Here is a 19,910-nt window from a genome sequence, read left to right on the forward strand (position 1 = left end):
GAACTCTCCTCCTAAATTTCCCATTGTTTGCAGTTTTTCACCTACCTTTTTTGGGGAGGAAAAATAAAAATAAAAATAAATCTCTCTCTGCCTCATTTTGTCATGCTGCACCAAAGACCCTGGTTTCGGTTTCGTTTCTGAAGCTTAGCTAGGGGGAAAAAAACTGCTTTACACTGATTGCCTGTAGGGCGGCCCTTTGAAGCCCCGGGCAAGAGTTTCAACAGTTTTTTTTTCTTCTAGCCATCAGCTGGGGCTCAAGAAAAATCGGGACTTTTTTGAAACGCCGCGGGACGCGGGACAAATTGCTCAAAAGCGGGACTGTCCCGCCAAAAGCGGGACGTCTGGTCACCTTATAGGAGTCAACTGCCACTGGCTGGAGAAAGGGCCGATTTTGAAATTATTTTGTATCGATCTGGCAGGATTACTGTAAAACCAACAACCTAATGTACTTTTCTTTGAATGGAAGGTCTCCGAGTTCTTGGCACCTTAGAATCCAGTGGGTGCTAAACTATTGGAACTGATGGAACTTTTCAGATGAAAAGCTTGGCCGAAGAACAGCCTGGACGAGTAAATTAAGAAAGTCTCGTTTTATGCCTGGAAGGTGTTCACTTTCACCGATGAAACCAGGGCTGAGGCTCACATCGTTAAGCACTAATATCCCTCCTCCCAACGTGGGCACCGGATTCGAACTGCCTTTTAAGAGTCATCCCAGAGTAAAGCTGAGTAAGAACGAGGAAGGAAGAGTAAAGAGACCCAGCCAGATACCAGTCTGCGCTCGCTGACGAGACGGCGCTGGGACACCGCCGGTCAAACTCCTCCTCCGATCTCCTTCCCTTGTGCCTAAAAAAGCTTGTGTGGCGCCGGCGAGGGAGGAGGACAGGCACGCAAGTTGCGCCATGCAGACACCGAGGCGAGGGCGCGGGGCTCAGGGTTGCCCTCGAAGCGCCCCTTCGCCGATGCGGCGGCGGCGGCGGCTCCTCATCGGAGCCGTCTGGTTTTGCGCCGCGCTTTCGGTTGCCGCCGGCTCTTTCGACCTCACCATTCTGCATACCAATGACGCCCACGCCCGCGTAGAGCAAACGAGCCGAGACTCGGGCAAATGCACCGGGCAGGATTGCTACGGGGGCGTCGCGCGCAGGGCCACCAAGATCCGGGAGATCCGCGCCACGCATCGCAACGTGTTGCTCCTGGACGCCGGGGATCAGTACCAGGGCACCATCTGGTTCAGCTACTTCAAAGGGCGCGAAGTGGTGCAGTTCATGAACAGCCTGCGCTACGACGCGATGGTGAGCTGGCGGGGCGGGATGGGCGAGAGAGACAGAGAGAGGGGGGGGGGGGGAAGTGGGGACAGTGGGAAGGTGAAAAGAAATTCTTCTTCTTCTTCTTCTTCTTCTTCTTCTTCTTCTTCTTCTTCTTCTTCTTCTTCTTCTTCTTCTTCTTCTTCTTCTCCTCCTCCTCCTCCTCCTCCTCCTCCTCCTCCTCCTCCTCCTTCTTCTTCTCCTCGTCCTTCTCCTTCTTCTCCTCCTTCTCCTTTTTCTTCTCCTCCTCCTCCCTCCTCCTCCTTCTCCTCCTTTTTCTTCTCCTCCTCTTCCTCCTCCCTCCTTCTCCTTCTTCTCCTCCTCATCCTCCTTCTCCTTCTTCTCCTCGTCCTCCTTCTCCTTTTTCTTCTCCTTCTCCTCCTCCTCCTCCTCCTTCTCCTTCTTCTCCTCCTCCTCCTCCTTCTCCTTCTTCTCCTCCTCCTCCTCCTCCTCCCTCCTTCTCCTCCGGGTGCTGCCCGCTGACCGAGCGAGGAGGTTCCTTACTCCAGGAACGAATGTATCAAGTTTGGAACAGGCTTGCAAACTCGCGTGATGACAGAATTCAGGATGCAGTTTGTTGATTTTGCAGGGCAGGCCTGAAAGTTCCAGCTTGTCCTAAACAGGATCATTGCACCCTTCGCTTGTTTTTAGCTGTATCAACATCAGCCGGTAAGGGTAGATCTTGCCAAACAATTGATATGGTAGGCTGCCCAGAGTCGCTTGATTGTGAGCTGGTGGCATATAAATTTAATATTTATTTATAGAAAGAGAGAGGGGGGCAGAGAGAAAAGAAGAAGAAAGAAAGAAAAAGAAAAAGAAAGAAAGAAAGAAAGAAAGAAAGAAAGAAAGAGAAAAGCATCCCAGTTTTGGCATTTTATTCATGCACAGAGAATTCAGGATTCATCTGAACTGATTGGTTTCTTGGCTGCTGGAAAGAGGCTTCTTCATTTCCCACTAATTAGATTTTCCATTCACTTGTTTGGCAACCAACTCTGCAAATATTAGCCCTGAGATCTTGAACTTTCATAGCCTTCCATTGTTGCCCCTGAATTTGGTTATTAGAGAATGGTTTTTGTTTTAAGTTATGTGAGTTATTAGAGGAGGGTTTTTGTTTTAAGTATGAGAGTGAGCAGGAGCTACTATGAAATGGGACATGTTGATAAAAAAGAATTACAGGAAATTGTTATCCAATTACTTAAAAATTGAAGAGGAAATGCATGGTTCTAATGAATAGAGAGATCCAGTAGTGTTTTAGTTTTAGGGATAGTTAAATATGCCGATGCCAAATTCAGTTTAACAGAAAAACAGAGTTGGAAGGGACCTTGGAGGTCTTCAAGTGCAACCCCCTGCTCATTTCAGACAAATGATTGTCCAATCTTTTCTTTAAAACTTCCAGTGTTGGAGCACCCACAACTTCTGGGCGCAAGTTGTTCCACTGATGAATTGTTCTAACTGCCAGAAAATTTCTCCTTAGTTCTAGGTTGCTTCTTTTCTTGATTGGTTTCCATCCATTGCTTCTCGTCCTGCCTTCTGATAGCGTTTTCAAATATTATCATTTTTTTAAAAAAATCAATCCTAATTTTCATATTTTGTGAATTCAGAAAAAAAGGAGATCTTGCTCTGTTGAAAAAGAGAAGATATTCTATGACTTTATCTTTACTTTTTCAATATACTCCTTTGAGGGTAATTCAGTTCGTTCTCAAAGCTGGGTCATGAATTACTGTACAGCTGAAAAGCAATTCAAGGTGTGCCAAATCTGGTATATGGTTTAAATGTGACTTAAATCTGGTTTACATTCACTGATTTTCCCCTTTCATCCTCCACAAATTTGTTTTTACAAGAAAGCTCCGCGCAAAGGACAGAAATGTTCTTTTGCCATTAATTGGTCTGCTAGGAAAGCACTGTGATGTGATAATGTGTTTAGAGGGATGACTCTTGTTTCAGAATAACAATGCTCAATTCATACATATTTTGCTTGCTCCAGGTAATTCAGGCAAGGTTTTTCTAGGAATTGGTGCCGAAGAGATTTTCATTGAAGATGAGGCAAATGGAAAAAATATTTCCAATATTGATATATTGATATATCCAATATTGATATTAATATTTCCAATATTGGAAATTAATATTTCCAATATTAGTACAACCATTTGTCTGAAATGGTATAGAGTTTCTTGCCTGAGCACAAGGTTGGACTAGAAGACCTCCAAGGTCCCTTCCAACTGTATTATTCTGTAATTGTCTCATGGTCATGCAGAGCTGCAGATCTTTTGTCATCTATCTTGTTAGCTTCGTAACTCTTAACACTTCATGAGGGAGTGTAATACAAAGCTGTATACATGTTTTATGAATTGAGAGGGTGGTCCAAATAGTGAATGCAGTGAAAGGAAATGTCATGAGGAGTCAAAAACATTGTGCTTAATTTCTTTCTCAAAGGATAACTCAGATTTTATATGTATGTGCCCACATTAGCCCCGCCAAAGTCCAACCTTATTACCCTGTTTCCCCTCAAATAAGACATCCCCTGATTATAAGCCCAATCGGGCTTTTGAGCGCATGGCAATAAGGCCAATCACTTATTTCAGGGTTAAAAAAAAATATATAAGACATAAGGTCTTATTTTCAGGGAAACACGATATTATTTATTAAACAAATGTATATAACCAGCCACCTCATACACAGTGATTCCAGGCAGCTTACAGCATTAAACACAGTTAAAGTTCCATCATTTAAATTCCCCCATCCCATGGCAGCAAAGCAGAATGTGGCCCTGAAGGAGGACTTCAAGCTGCCGAGAAAAACCATGTCTCCAAGGCTTTGTAGAAACGAAACAAGACGGGGACCAATCTTATCTCTGGGAGAGTGAGGTTTCAACAAGAGAGAGGCGCCACAGCTGCTGCCCTTTTCCTAGGTCGCACCGGCTGTGCTTCCTTGATAGTTAGGACCTGCAACATGCCATGCCTTCCTAGTCTGGTGGGCGGGGTAGATGAAATTGGGAGAGTCCATCAAATAACCGGGCCACAAGCTATGTAGGGCCAAATGTTGGCGCCAACCCTGCTCTTTGGAAAGGCTACAGGGCAAGGAGAAGTTGTGATACACCATTTGCTTCTATGGCAATTTTCTGCAGCCAGACAAGGCTAAAGAATGAGTGGTCTGCCAATATCATAAGTAACAAATGCTGCTTTAGCTGATAGTACACATTGTCGTCCGCATCGCTTGGTTTATGCAGCCAGGTTCCAATAGTCTCTTTTACAGTGAGTGACTGAAAGATAGATTTACAGAACAGCTTACATTCTGGGAAATTACAGGTGGTCCTCGACTTACGACCACAACTGAGCCTAAAGTTTACATTGCTACATGAGGCATTTGTTACGTGGCTTTTGCCCCATTTTATGACCTTATGAACTTGCCACAGTTGTTAAGTGAATCACTGCAATTGTTAAGTTAGTAACATGGTTGTTAAAGTGAATCTGGCTTCCCCATTGACCTTGCTTGTCAGAAGGTCGTAAAAGTTGATCACATGACCCCGGGACGCTGCAACTATCATAAATATGAGCCAGTTGCCAAGCATCTGAATTTTGATCAAATGACCAGGTGGATTTTGCAATCGTCATAAGTGTGAAAAATGGTCATAAATCAGTTTTTTCAGGGATGTTGTAAATTTGAATGGTCATTAAATGAACTTTGTAAGTCGAGGACTACCTGTACGGAAAACTGTTTATTTATTTATAAAATGTATATTGCCGCCTACTCGCACATGGCGACTCAAAGCGACTTACAGGACATAAAAACATAATAATAAAAGCAATAAAAATAATAAAAGATGACAATAAAATAATAAACGCCTCCAGCCCTCCAACCCAGTGACAACGCACATTCACATCAGCTATTTAATGGGCTCCATCTTGCTTTGGGTTATTATCCAGGCCCGCTGGCAGACATTCGTCTTCAGGGCCTTCGGGAAGAGTGTTAGAGTGGAGGCCAGTCTAATTTCCAGAGGGATAATGTTCCAGAGGGAGGGAGCCACCACGGAGAAGGCCCTTGCATAGAAATTGATAATATCTAATTAAGGACTTATCTAATCAATATATTTCCAAATATTATCCAGACCTGGCTCAAAGGGGGAAAGAAACCCTATGACATGGATAAAATACTCATGTGGGTTTGTATGATGAGGATGGCTAAACCATTTTTTGACCACTTTTGTAGTTGAACAGCTGGTCAATTGATGTTGCCTTTTCTGAAATTGTCCATGCGGTCATAAGGAGCAAATAAAAAGGCCTGGATAAAATTATCCAATTTAAAATCATGAGCTTTGACGGTTGGATTAGGATTGAGGAAAACACTTCATTGCAGGTTTCTTCAGCCTGGTCCCTTCCAGATATAATGGGATGATAACTCGCAGCCATGTTGGAATACTTGATTTACAGTCTTTGATTCTTGCCTGGAAAAATTTCCAAGCAAATTGATTTGAAGTAGAAATAGAATATTACAATGTTATTACATTATATTCCATTTATGGCCCAATTATGAAAAATAGTAATGACCTTTGAACAAGAGCATATTCAACTAATAGAAAACTGATAAAGGGGGCCCTAAACTGGAACAATTTAAATGCTATTTTTGCATACTTGATCTCTGAAATAGGGAAAAACAAGAATTAATGTTTACTTTATTTTCCTAGTATTCTCTTGTATTCTGAATTGTTAGAAGTTTTCATTTAAATATCAATAGTGAGAGGGCTCCAAGTTTCTTGACTAAGACATTACTCTGTTATCTTTATTTTATTTTAATAGAATCAGTAGATTGGTCAGAGGAAAAAAGAAAGAAAGAACTAGCAAAGTCTGCTAAATCATTAGAAGTTTTGAAAACTTATTTTGATTAATAAATGTAGTTACTCCTTGGTTTTACATGAAAAATATAATTCACATAAGCACATAATTGTGCTGTTCTAATTTTTACAATCAGAAAAATAGAAAACTGTGTGGGCTTGTTGGTATTCATTGAAATAGATAGGAAAGTCTTTGTAGAGATAAAATTTGGATTTAACTTATTAGTGATATGATAGAGCTGATTTATATGTTTTAGAAATGTTTGTTTCTTCTGTGCTTACTATTTCTTCCTCTTTTGCAAACTGTATAACATTGTTTATCTGAAAGAAAGTAATATGATTAATATGTACATATTTATATGTCATAATTATTAATTCTAATTAATTGTATTTTCCCTTTTTTGATTTTTATTTTCTCTCTAGGCTCTAGGAAATCATGAATTTGATAATGGTTTGGATGGATTATTGGATCCCCTCCTTAAACATGTAAATTTTCCTATACTGAGTGCAAATATTAAACCAAAAGAGCCAGTAGCAAGTAATATCTCAGGGTACATCCTTCCTTATAAAATAATAAATGTTGGTACAGAAAAAGTGGGAATTATTGGCTATACTACAAAGGAAACACCTGTTCTTTCAAATCCAGGTACACATTTTTCATGTTTATATCTAAAATTACTTAGATACAATAATTATATAACTAGATGTAATAGTGATTGCATCATTCCCATCATATTTTATTTCTTTTCTAGCATGAAATTGGGATTGCATTGTCTTTCACAGTTGTAAGAGAAAAAAGTTAACTGCCAACTAGGTGCTGAGTTTTATACAGAATATAAATCTGATATAGTTTCTGTTCTCTTTTATGTGACTATAACATGAATTGAGGTTAACAGAATTAGTGATTTATTGAAGATTGGGAAGAGGCTGATGATAGGATGAAGTGAAGCAACTTTAGGAAAAGCTCATCTAGAGGAATGAAAAATTGTTGAAGGAATGAGTTGGTCTAAAGACTGGAAGAGACCATGCAAGTTGAACCATAATTTTCAGAATATTTGCAGTTTGACCCTTTCTCAAATGCATTTTTATATATTTAGAAATCACAGATTTCATCATTTTAGTAGTTGTTATTCTAAGATTTTATGGCACACAAAAATATTCTTCAGCACAATCCTCTTGGTACGCTTATTTTCCTACATGATACCAACTTTCCCATGAGTTCAGCTAGGCATATAAGAGATTGTATTAACATTAAAAGTAAAAATAATACTATGATGATATATGTATTATAAGAAAAAAACATTTTAATTTTGTAAATATTCAGGAGAATATAGTCAGCTTAATGTCTATTCTGGCAAACTGATAGGAGCAATAGTCTAATAAAAATGGGGCATGTAGAGAAACAAACGCTCCTAAAGGAAAATCAGCATGGATTCCACAAACATAAAGACTGAGTCACCAACCATTTAGAATTTATTGAGAACTTAGTAGGTAGATACATGGACATAGAGCAGCTAACCCAATGATAATGTATTTGGGGATTTTCAAAATGTTTTTGACAAAAAGATACAGAAGAGAGTTATGAAAATAATTAAGGGCTTAAACACCTTTCCTAGAAGAAAAAGCTAGACTCTTTAGCTTGAGGAAAAAATACTATTGAAGGTAGTGATGTTTGAAGTGTATAAACGTTTGCATGGCATGGAAAAAAGGACAGGGAGTTTTTCTCCTTTTTCTAAACACTAAGACCATGGCTGTTTTGAAGGAGATTTATTATAAACAAGAACAGGCAGTTGCTCCCACAGGAGACAAGAAACCTCTGGAATTCGTTACAATAGACACTAACTTGGATGGCTTTAGAAGAGATTGGATAAATTCATGACCTGTCAATATTCTATATAAATCTGGGTTGAGGCAGCATATTTCCACATACCAGTTTCAAGGACATGGGTCTCCCCTGTGTGATGATGGGGCCACCATAAATGACCACTGTGAGGGAAAAGAATGCTTCTCTGAGATGGGCTTAGGCCTGATTCAACAGGGCTGCTCTCAAGATTTATCATAGGTTAGAGAAAGAATCGCTTGATGGATTTTCCTCCATAATGTTGGATGTTTCTTCTAGTGTCGTTCTGCTTTGTTTCAATATCATTAATACAGAGGTCTTCAAACTTGGCAGCTTTAAGACCTGTGGACTTCAACTCCCAGAATTCTCAACTCCCAGAATTCTCCAGCCGGCATAGAATTCTGGGAGCTGAAGTCCACAAGTCTTAAAGCTGCCAAGTTTGAAGACCTCTGCATTAATATGACAGGGCAGAATCTGTTGTTACATTTCATGATTTCTGACTGTGAAGAATGTTAAATCATTCCTGTTCTGACCCAGCCTTAGCAGAAACAAGAAACAAATGCCTTGTCACAAAAAAACCCCTCTTTATTTACCTCTTGTGAATTAATTGCATTCACCCACCAAAAAGTCCAGGCAATAGTCCTTCAAAGAGTTAACTGCAGTAACAGACCTTATCAGTTCCTTGCGATAATTGCAAAGCCTGAGCTCCCAGCCAAAAGGCTGCAAATTAAGTTCTGGCAAGCAGTCTCTGTGGCACGAAACACGATGAGCAAAATCTTCAGAAATACAAACTGTTGTCTCCTACGACAATTCCCCAAAATAGAATCCTCTGCTGTCAGATAATCTAATAACAATCCTTAATCCTATATTTTCATAAAATAACTGTGATGATATACAATAGAGAATGAACTCTATTTTATGAATATTTCATTGAACAAATGGAACGCACAGCAAAATGTTTTAGAGATCTGTACTCCTCCATATTCCAGCTTTTCATCCTTTCAGAATACTCCAATCCGTTCTTCCTTCTCTTGACTTCCACTTTTTCCCATATCTGTCAATCTGCATGCCTTGTCCATTGTCAAGTCCTCATCAAGCTGTTTTTCTGGGATTGTAAAGCTATTTCATGCATCTCCAAATACGTGGGTGTGTTTCAACATGATTAGAAACAGAAAAAGCAGGATTTCAGATCTTATGAAGAGATCGAAACGTACAATTCTATAAGTGTAGCATTTTGCAGACATCGATTTGAATATCCATAGATTTTCTATAGGGATGCCACGTCCCCTGTCCTAAATCTATCCTCGGACTGTAGATAAGCAGTAGCAGGTTAATTTGAACAGGACTTTGTGAAGCACTGCTATTGTCAAAAGAACTACATAGTGAGTGAGATTCACAGGGATCCAACCAGACTCTGCTTATGCACTGGGTGTGTGTGTGTCATATGGGTTTGTATATTCCACCGCATTACAGATTCATGCTTCTTCCCCAAACACTAATTCTGAAGATCAACAGACCCAGCATGAGGACATTTGGGAGTGAAGAGCTAAAAAAGAGTAAAAAAGTTGAAGAATTTGACAGGAGCCCATTTTACAAATAAAATGGGTTTTCAGTTTGCACAAGACATCATTTTGAGAGCCACTCAGAGTTGGTTAGAAGATGAGCAGCTGTATAAATCTTTTAAATAAATATGTAAATAACTTTAGATCTAAGCAATCATCTTCATAAAATCTATATTTTTTTCTTCTTCCAGTACTGCAAGTACTTCTTTCAGATTGGCATGTGAAATCTTAATTCTTATTCACTGGAATTTCCCTCACATTGATCTGACAGGGATATTCACAAATATTAATCACTTAGCTAAGAATTAATATAATCAAATAATTCCCAGGGCCCTAACTAAAATCCTTGGTGTAGATTGGGATCTCCTGATTCACTCACTTGTTGAAATAAAATACATCTTGTCTTGTTTTTCTCAAAGAATAGAAAGAGCATGAGCTCATTTTGTTCAGGCAGCCCAAGATATTTTAAAGAATCCCAAATGTACAACATGGTCTATGATTACAAATTAAAAACATCAGGCTGGTGTTTACTGACAGCTCAAATGAAATGCTTTGTTTTATATGAGAAAGTTGACTAAATGGTCTTGGTTCAAATATCAACAGTATGAATGGTTGGAAACTATTGCTTTCCCAATGCTGGAACATCATTTCAAACATAAATTGTTGGGGTAGGGATAACAATTATATTAAATAAATATAGTACTAGAAATTATAAGAGGCAACATTTTCAATCTTGTTTCTAGTTCCTTTGCTTTGAAGGTAGCATTTAAAGAAGTAGAGAAAGTGAACATTGTAGAGATAGTCCTCGACTTACAACAGTTTATTTAGTGACCGTTCAAAGTTACAACTTTGACTTATGATCGTATTCCACACTTACGACCATTGCAGCATCCCCATGGTCATGATCAAAATTCAGATACTTGGCATCTGGTTCATATTTATGACAGTTGCAGTGTCCCAGGGTCATGTGATCACCTTTTGTGACCTTCTGACAAGCAAAGTCAACAGGGAAGCCAGATTCGCTTAACAACCAGGTAACTAACTTATCAGTTGCAGTGAGTCACTTAACAACTGTGGCAAGTAAGATCGTAAAATGGGGCCAAACTCATTTAACAAACATCTCACTTAACAAGAGGAAATTTGGGCTCAATTGTGGTTGTAAGTCGAGGACTACCTGTATAAGGGAGCTGTCACCTGAATACATAAATATTACTTTGTATTTTTCAGGTTGAGTGATGAAACACATTTTCCAATTTTAAAAGTAGCAGTTACACTTGATGATTTTAAGCGATTTTAAAACCAATCATAGCACTGAATATGTGTTGCCTGGCAATTTCCAGCTTTCAGTGATCTGATGGACATCATTTCCTCAGGATGATCTGTCATTCAGTTCTTTGAGTTCTTGTGAGCTCATGCTTGTGTCATTAATGCTTATGTCTAACCAACTCATCTTTTGATTGGCCTCTTTTTCAATTGATTTAGTTTTCTCCAAGAATCAGGGTCTTCTACATCTGTATTCTTAAATGATATATATTTTACAATACATATGTCTGCATGTTTGATAACATTTAAAATCATAGTTACTTAATCTTTAAGGTCAATTAAAGCTTCTCATTTTAAAACCAGCAGTATCACAATTATTTGTTGACTAATAGAAAGGGATACTAAGTAGGAAAAATAAATACTATCTATCCAGGCATTCTAAACAATCTGCCTCCACACAGTTGGATTTTTTTAATGTTACCTTACTCAAATCTCAATTTTCTTAAAGTTTCCACTATAGAAAAGTATGTATGTTGGAGTACAGAAGTGTGTATGTAAATGTGTATGTTGGAGTACAGAATAGGATTTTTCCAATTATAGTTGATCCGTACTTTTAAAATTATTATTTAAAAAAAATCACATTAAATATAATGCCAGAAATTCCTACAATTCTTATGTCATTGGAAAGGTTTTGAACGCCCTTAACTCAGATACATCTGTAACTAGACAAAGTGACATTAGAATGATAATGTGTGAATCATGATGTCATCACACATTTTGTACTTGTGTCACAATGCCTGATAAAGCTATGTAACTCATGTCGTTTGCATCATGTCCTCATTTGTCCCTCTTCCCAGGTATTTTCCTTGTTCTACTGAATATGGACAATTTATAAAGATATGAGATGTCTTACAAAAGCTAGCAAAACATCAAAAAATACACATTGCGTCTCACAGCATTACTCAGAAGTTTGGTTTTTTAAAATTTTACTTTTTTTTTCCTCCTGAGCATTTGTGACACAGAGAAATCTGAAGCATAAGCAGCGAATGAGCTATCTCATTTCCAAGGACAGTTTCAGGGACATGGTGGCCACTATATATGACCACTATGGTGACAGAGAATGCTTCTCTGAGATGAGCTTTGGCCTGATCCAATAGGGCTGTTCTCAAGTCACAGGTTAGAGAAAGAATCGCTTGATGGATTTTCCTCCATAATGTTGTAAATTTTTTCTAATGTCATTCTGCTTTGTTCCAATATCGTTAATATGACAGGGTAGAACATGTTGCTACATTTCATGATTTCCGAAGGTGAAGAATGTTAAATAATTCCCAAAAGTTGGATACATACAGGTCTCTGCTGTCAGATAATTTGATACAAACCCTTAATCTGCTGTTTTCATAAAATAATTACAATGACAATAAACTTCCTGACACATAGTTTAACCCTTTCAATCATAATTAAACCTACACCTGCATTTCCCTGCATGTGATCCACCAATTCTACTTTATAAAATGTGACCATCTTCATTAAATGCAAGTTAGGACCTCTAATCTAGAGACATTTTTTTTGCAAGCCATCATATTCTTCACCACATTTGTTCCATTAAGGAGGTATATGTGATGTACTACAGATTCATTTAAAGCCGGTATTTTCAAAAAAACACACAGACATTAATTTCCCATTTTCCCATATAATTTAAATATTAGTAATGGCATCACCTTATGTGAAAATACTTGGCTGCTGGCTTTTACAAAATCAGGTTTAAGCTAAACAGTTGCAATATACAAAGACAAAACCAATCATTTTTTAGGAGAGCACATACCCTCCTCCCTTTTAAGACCCTTGCCACGGGACTCTCCACCAGCTCATGATGTTGTTTTGCAAAAAGGTCAATCATATATGAATGCTCACAGATAAAACATGCGAACATTAGATCTCATATCTAGCATTAGATTTCACTTACTTGTTTTATTTATATAATTTATACAGCTGCCCATCTCACGCAAATGATTCTGGGTGGTTTGCAAGATTAAAACCAACAGCCTTACCAAACAATTGTTAACACCCAAAGAAACAATCAGTCCCACTTACCACCCATAGCACTGTTCCTTTCTGCTAGTTTTAAGATTGGCTGCCTTCAAACCTAGAGGGGGTAAATACCCATGAAGACTAACAGGCATTGAAAGTCTGATTCTATAGGAATGTACCTAGTTCTCTTTTAACGTGGGTGGCCATTGACATATGTGAAGACATTAAATGCTATAGTTTTAACTATGGAGGACATTCAAATATATTAAACATCTGAGACACTCTACTCTAAATTAACAAAACAGTTCCAAGATGTGATGTTTACTCTGAAAGGAACTTCTTTAAAAATGAAGATTTTATTGCTAGAATTGGGATTTTCATTGGTAAAACATGCTTTCTGAGTAAACAATGCAATAACAATATGCATTTCCTCTTCTGGATTTTCAGGACCATATTTAGAGTTTCGAGATGAAGTTGAAGAATTGCAGAAACACGCAAACAAACTTATTACATTGGGTGTCAACAAAATCATTGCACTTGGTCACTCTGGTTTTAAGGAGGACCGACGCATTGCTCAGAAAGTTAAAGGCATAGATGTTGTCGTTGGGGGACATACAAATACATTTCTTTATACAGGTATGTTATTCCTTCACAAAAAATAAGGATTTTTATATAACTTTGCAATTAGAGTGCCAACTATTGTAATTCCTCACACTCTGATCCATCTAACGAAGTCAGCATGTATTCACATGATTTGTATAAATATTACTTGCTCGTATAAATAGAATAGTTTGGACAAGTGAACTTATTACTAAATCTTGTATGAATCTCTCCTTCCCATTGGTTTGAGTAGTATAAAAAGAAAAGTCATGACATCAGTAATGGCATATTTTATAAATACAGCTTGATGTATAGTTTGCTTTTCAGTTTGTTAGGCATCAGAGCTTCAATATGGTCTCAGGAAATTCATTGATTTTGTTTGCTGAAGGATATATCAAAATGCTGAAACATGGTCTAATATCCTTTGCTTAAATGAACCATTTTTCTCTTCCCTTAATTTTTTTTCTTGTATTTATGTCTGTTCTAGAATATATTTGTCAATTTTCTCCTGTTTTTTTCTCCCCGCCACAACTTTATACCCCTTAATAGTTATGCTCAGCGAGTGTAGCAAAGTTTCCTGCATCTGAAATGTTTAAGGGTTCTGAAGGAGAACGGCTTACAGGTAGTCCTTGACTTGTGACCATTTGTTTCATGGCTGTTCAAAGTTATTATAATGGTGCCCAAAAATGTGATTTATGAACACTCCCCACACACCTGTTGCAGAATCACTGCAGCAACATGATTGAAGTCTGGGTGTTAGCAACCAGCATCAGTGGTGGGTTTCAACATTTTTTTTACTATCGGTTCTGTGGGTGTGGCTTGGTGGGTGTGGCAAGGGAAGGATACTGTAAAATCTTCATTTCCTCCCAATCAGCTGGGGCTCGGGAGGCAGAGAATAGATGGGGGTGGGGCCAGTCAGAATTTTTACTACTGCTTCTCTGAACTACTCACAATTTCTGCTACCGGTTCGCCAGAACTGGTCAGAACCTGCTGAAACTCACCTCTGACTAGCATGTATTGTTGTAGTGCCCTGGGGTCATGTGATTGCTGTTCGTGACCTTCCTAGGGGGCTTTTGACAAGTTGCTTAACAACTGCATGATCCCTTTAATGACCATGGCAAAAAAAGGTATAAAGTTAGGCACAACTCACTTAATGATGGAAGTGAGGGAAGTTCTGGTCCCAATTGTGGTCATATGTAAAGGACTAACCTGTATTTTTAAAGTTGTCAGAACTCTCCACAGCTTGATTCATAATGATCTTTTAAGTATGATATTTCTCAGGAAGATGAAAGGGGGAAAAATGTATTTTTCGACATGCTCCCTTGTAATGTCCAGAGTGGATAAAGTGAGCACACTCCAGGTCCCTTATCCCCATCTTGTGGGCTCTCAGAAGCAAGCTCTTTCCATTGCTGCCCCTGTCCTTTGGAACGACCTACTCCTTCTGCAATCTGACAGGCCCCCTCCCTTTATTCTTCCCAGAATGCATTTTAAGACCCTGCTGTTCCATCAAGTGTGGAAGTTAGGGCAGGGTGAGTGTGGGATGAAAATGTGGACGGACGCCATTTTGTTCTATTTCTAGTTTTATTTTTACTGGTTTCATGCTGTTTTATGCTATTTTATTGGCTGTAAGCCTTCTGGAATTGTTTTTAAGATGGGCAGCTATAATACACACACGAAGCCGCTAATGTCTTGTTTTGCAAATTTGGCTTGTGGAATAGTCCCTTCCTTGTGGTTTTTCTTGGCTCTCTCTCCATTGTTTAGCCTGGCCTCTGGTTTCTCTCAATTTGAAACACATTATTTATATACTCCGGAATGGCTGCGTTTTCTAGAAAACCGAGCTATACTAAAATGTCCACTTATTTTTTGTCACACAGAAACCTGTGTCCATTAATGCAGGCAGCTTCATCTGAGTATATTCTAGAACCTATTTCAGTAATCTGAGTTGGATTTTCTTTTTTGAAAGACACGTGATAGCTAAGTAACTGCACCATTTACTCCTTGAGTTTTTTGGCTGCTATTCATAAATGCCTTTGGGAGCTGTTGAAGAGTGTAGTTTGGTGGCAAATAGGAATGTTTGTGCCAGGAGGCAGAAAGAAGCATTCATGACAGGAAGCGGTTGGCTGGCTGACTAGGAAGGGATTTTTTTTTAAAAAAAAAAAATGTAGTAAGAGGTTTTTTCAGGACACTCATCAATGTTTGGGTAACTCTTTCAGGTTGGATAAATATTTCAGGCTGAAATATTTGTTGATTTAATCTTCAGTCTGAAAATAACCTAGCACCTTTAGAAAATGCAATAAAACAGTTGATGTCCAGTTAAATGCAGGTGTGGTGTAAGGTACGTTAAAGGCCAATGGCAGCTAATGAACTGGCAGCTGTGATTTCTCATTTTTGTGTATATACATAATACTGGGCCCAGTTTGCATGTACAAGGTACATGTACACTGAGAGTTTCTGCACCTGAGACAAATTCCTCATGTGTCCTACCACACTTGGCTAAATGAAGAATTCTGTTCTGTTCTGTTCTGTTCCCAGTGGTGGGATTCTGCCGGTTCTACGCGGTTTGGCTGAACCGTTTGTTAAATTGCTGGCTCGCCCCGCCCCTTGCCCCGCCCCTCCGCACCACTATTTATTGCCAATATATAGTGGTGGGCGAGGGGCGGGCGAGCCAGCAATTTAACAAACGGTTCGATGTTTTTTTGTAATTTTATTGGCCTCGCAGCACACTGAACCGTTTGTTAAATTGCTGGCTCGCCCGCCCCTCGCCCTGCCCCGCCTCCCACCCGCGCGGCGCCAGCCTACCCTAGCCAGGGGTAGACAATTGTGGCTCTTTTACAACCTGTGGACTTCAACTTCCAGAATTCCTGAGACAGCTTGGCTATCTCAGGAATTCTGGGAGTTGAAGGCCACAGGTTGTAAAAGAGCCACAATTGCTCACCACTTCCCTAGCCTGAGTTCCGCTGCCTGGGATCCACGTGGGCTGCCACGTGGTTCCCCACTGGCGCTGGATGGGATCTGATGGCTGCAGCAGCGACAGCGGCGATGGCATCCGGGCAGATCCAACAGGTGAGAGCGCAGGAGGCGCCGCGCAGCACAGGTGCGTCTTTGCAAAGCGGCCTCACGGCCGGCACCTCCTTTCCCCAGCCAGGGCTGCTGCACCTACGCCGCCAGGGAACCGGCGGAGGGAGTGGGGAGTGTGGGCGTGGGGGGGAGGGGCTTCCTATCCAACTGGGCTTTTGCAAAACAGGCGCGAGTTGGGGATTCTGATGCTTGACGCACGTTTTGCGTGGCTCGGGGGAGAGGGGGAATGGGTGGGAATCTGAGCCTGTGGATTGGCTTGTTTGGGGTGGGGGGCCAGGATCTCAGATGACTGGGACTTCTAGGGGATGCTCCTGGCTTTGCAGCGGAGTGGTCTTTAAACCTGCCTTATCTGCGTTCCTTTTCTTTGCAAAGATCCCCCCCCTCCCAAAAAAAGGATGAGTTGCCCAAACGTTTGTGCTGCTGGCTTCCCTGCCTGTCTTGGCTCTGTCAGGGTTGGGTCTCTCTTGCCTGGGGAGAGGGTCTCTTGGATATGTATGCGTGTGTTGTGTTAGGCTAGGCAAGGAGATGTGATTCACATGGTTGTTAACTTAAGTGAATCCGGCTCCCCCCCACATTCACTTTGCTTGTTGGAAAGGCTGCCCACCCGCACCCCCTATCGCCATCTCAGCCCCTCTGCCCTGCCCTGCCTTAACCTTAAACCGAGCTGTGTTTCCTCCGAAATCAAGTCTGTTTCCTTGCTGGGCGAGACTTTCCTGCCGCTGCCACTCAATTTTCAGGAGTTGTTTGTTTAGAGACAGGAAACCTTCCAAGGTTTCTGGTGGGGGGAGGTTTGAGCTGTGGAATATCTCACTGCGACACATGTGTGCCCCCCCCTCGCCCTTTTTTGCCTTGAAAAGGCAGAAGCTTGAAGAGGTTGCAGAAAAAAAATGCTCTTAGAAGCTTCTGAGGATCAGGCAACTCAGCTTAGATCGTCAGAGGTTTTTAAAGGGATTTTTTGAAGAGGTTGTAGGAAAAAAAATCCCCTTAAAAGCTTCTGATGATCCCAGCAGATTTGAGTGATCGGCAGAAGCTTCTAAAAGCATGTTTTCCTGCAACCTCCTCAGCCGAGGAGGTTGTAGGAAAAAAAATCCCTTTAAAAGCTTTTGGCAATCCCAGCAGATTTGCCTGATTGTCAGAAGCTTCTAAAAGCATTGTTTTCTGCAATCTCTTAAAGAAAAAATGCTTTTAAAAGTAAAAGTTAAAAAAAAAGTTGGTCACGCCCACCCAGTCACATTACCCACAGAACCGGTAGTAAATGGACTACTCAGAGGGCTGAAAAAGTTATTTTTGACCAGTCCTCGCACTTTTGACCAGTCCTTGAACTTACAACTGTCCTCACATTTTACGTTTTGCGCCCTATCTTGTCACCGTGGTGAAGAGAAGTAGTGATGAAATGACTGACACAGTTGTTAAGAATGCGCAACAGGCATAAATGTGAGGATGGTCATAAGTGTGAGGACCGGTCAAAAATGCGAGGACCAGTCAGAAATGACTTTTTTCAGCCCTCTGAGTAGTCCCTATGTGCTTATGGACTAGTCAGAATGCTGAAAAAGTTATTTTTGACCGGTCCTCGCACTTTTGACCAGTCCTTGAACTTACGACTGTCCTCACATTTTATGTTTTGCGCCCTATCTTGTCACCGTGGTGAAGAGAAGTAGTGGTGAAATGACTGACACGGTTGTTAAGAATGCCGCAACAGGCATAAATGTGAGGATGGTCATAAGTGCGAGGACCGGTCAAAAGTGCGAGGACCGGACTTCCGGTTTGCGAACCTCGGCGACGGCGGTGTTTTTTAAAAGACCGCCAGCCCCGCCGCCTGTAGAGCCGCCCCGCGATTGAGGAGCGGCTCGAAAACTCCAAAATCTTGAAGATTGAAGGAGAAGAGACAGCAGGGTACAGGTTGAGCCCCTGTAACCCCCCAGGGAATTGTTTCTGGGGAGGAAACAGGCGCGGCTCCCTCCCAACCTGCTGAAACTCCGGGCGGCGTGGGACGTTTCTGCTTTCAGCAGAACAAGCCGGCTGCAGCAAACGTTTAAAGTGAAAGGAACCAACCTTAACAAGCAGCGGAAATACTAACTTGAATCCAGAAACTTGAAAATCGCAAGTATTGGTGCTTTGTTGACTTTTTAATTCAAGAGAAAAAGCGAGTGAGTGAAAGTGATTTGAAAAAACATGGCGCCCAGCATTTGAGTTAACGAGCTAGTGAAAGTGGATTTGTGAAGTCATCCTGCTTTGCTACAAAGTTACAAAGTTGCTACAAAGTTGCTCTATTTAAAGAAATATTCCCTTTTTTTATAATTTGACTTTGTTTTACTTCAGTCTCTATTTGATTAAACCTGGGGGACTTTTTTTAGAAGTCTCTGTGGAGGTGGAAAAGGAAAAAGAACCCCCCTTTTCAGAAAAACTAGCCTACGTGGCAGGATGGCTTCAAAGAAGCAGGAAGGAAAGGAAACGCAGCTTCCCCCTGCTCAGCAGAAACAGACTCAAAAAACAGACTTTGATATTGAACATTTAAAAGAATTTATTTCTAAAGTTTTGGATGATAAATTTCAAAAATCCCAACAGGAAATAGATGATAAATTTCAAAAATCTCAACAGGAAATTATGCAGGAAATGAATGAAATCAAAGATATGGTGAAACAGGATTATGGCAAGGTGACTAAAAAAATATCAGAGGTGGCGTCTGGCCTTGGAGAATTTATTATTAAAGTTGACTCTAAAGTGGAAGAATTTAAATCAGAAGTCAATGTTAAGATGAAAGACAATGATTATAAAATTGCTGATGTTGATGACAAAATGCAGAGAGTTGAAAACGAGATTGTTATGATGCAGTTCCGTGCAATGGAATTTGCCATAAGGTTACGAGGAATCCGAGAGGATGACAGACAGGATTTGAGACAGATTTGTTCTGAAGCTCTGGCAATGATTTTAAAAATTAATCCTGATGTGGTTTTTCACAAGATAGACAAAATTTACAGAGTGAATTCTTGGGTGGCCAGACAAAGACAATTGCCTAGAGATGTTGTCATATATTTCACGGATAGAGCAATAAGAAATGACATCCTGCAAAAATCTTTTCTTACTTCTGTGCAAGTGGGGGGCGCACAAATTGGAGTTTACAAGGAGCTACCACCTAAAATGCTGAAAGCCAGAAAAGATTTTGGCTTTCTTGTAAAAGAATTGCAAAAACAAGAGATACCATTTCGTTGGGACGCCCCAACTGGCATAATTCTGAAATACAAGGGAGAAAGACATCGTTTGAATACAGTGGAGAAGGCGGAGCATTTTTACACTACTATTTTTAAAGAAAGAACACCATCTCCACGTACATCTACAGTTCTGGAGATTAAGGAGAGTGACAAGAAGCAACTTCAACAAGAACCGCAAGAACAGTCAAATCAGGTGGTGTTAGA

General features: G+C 40.2%; 1 protein-coding gene across 1 annotated transcript in view; it reads left to right on the plus strand.

Annotated features, from left to right (window-relative positions):
- Positions 1-650: 650 nt before the first annotated feature.
- Positions 651-19,910, plus strand: part of NT5E (5'-nucleotidase ecto) — a 37,315-nt gene continuing 18,055 nt past the window's right edge. Inside the window, exons 1-3 of the mRNA XM_034408932.3 lie at positions 651-1,286; positions 6,550-6,772; positions 13,267-13,455. Coding sequence (XP_034264823.2) covers positions 897-1,286; positions 6,550-6,772; positions 13,267-13,455 — 802 coding nt within the window. The 5' untranslated portion in view covers positions 651-896. The remainder of the gene's footprint in view (positions 1,287-6,549; positions 6,773-13,266; positions 13,456-19,910) is intronic.

This window comes from Pantherophis guttatus, chromosome 1 (genome assembly GCF_059756535.1).
Source record: "Pantherophis guttatus breed Tessera chromosome 1, ASM5975653v1, whole genome shotgun sequence".
Lineage (NCBI taxonomy): Eukaryota > Metazoa > Chordata > Lepidosauria > Squamata > Colubridae > Pantherophis > Pantherophis guttatus.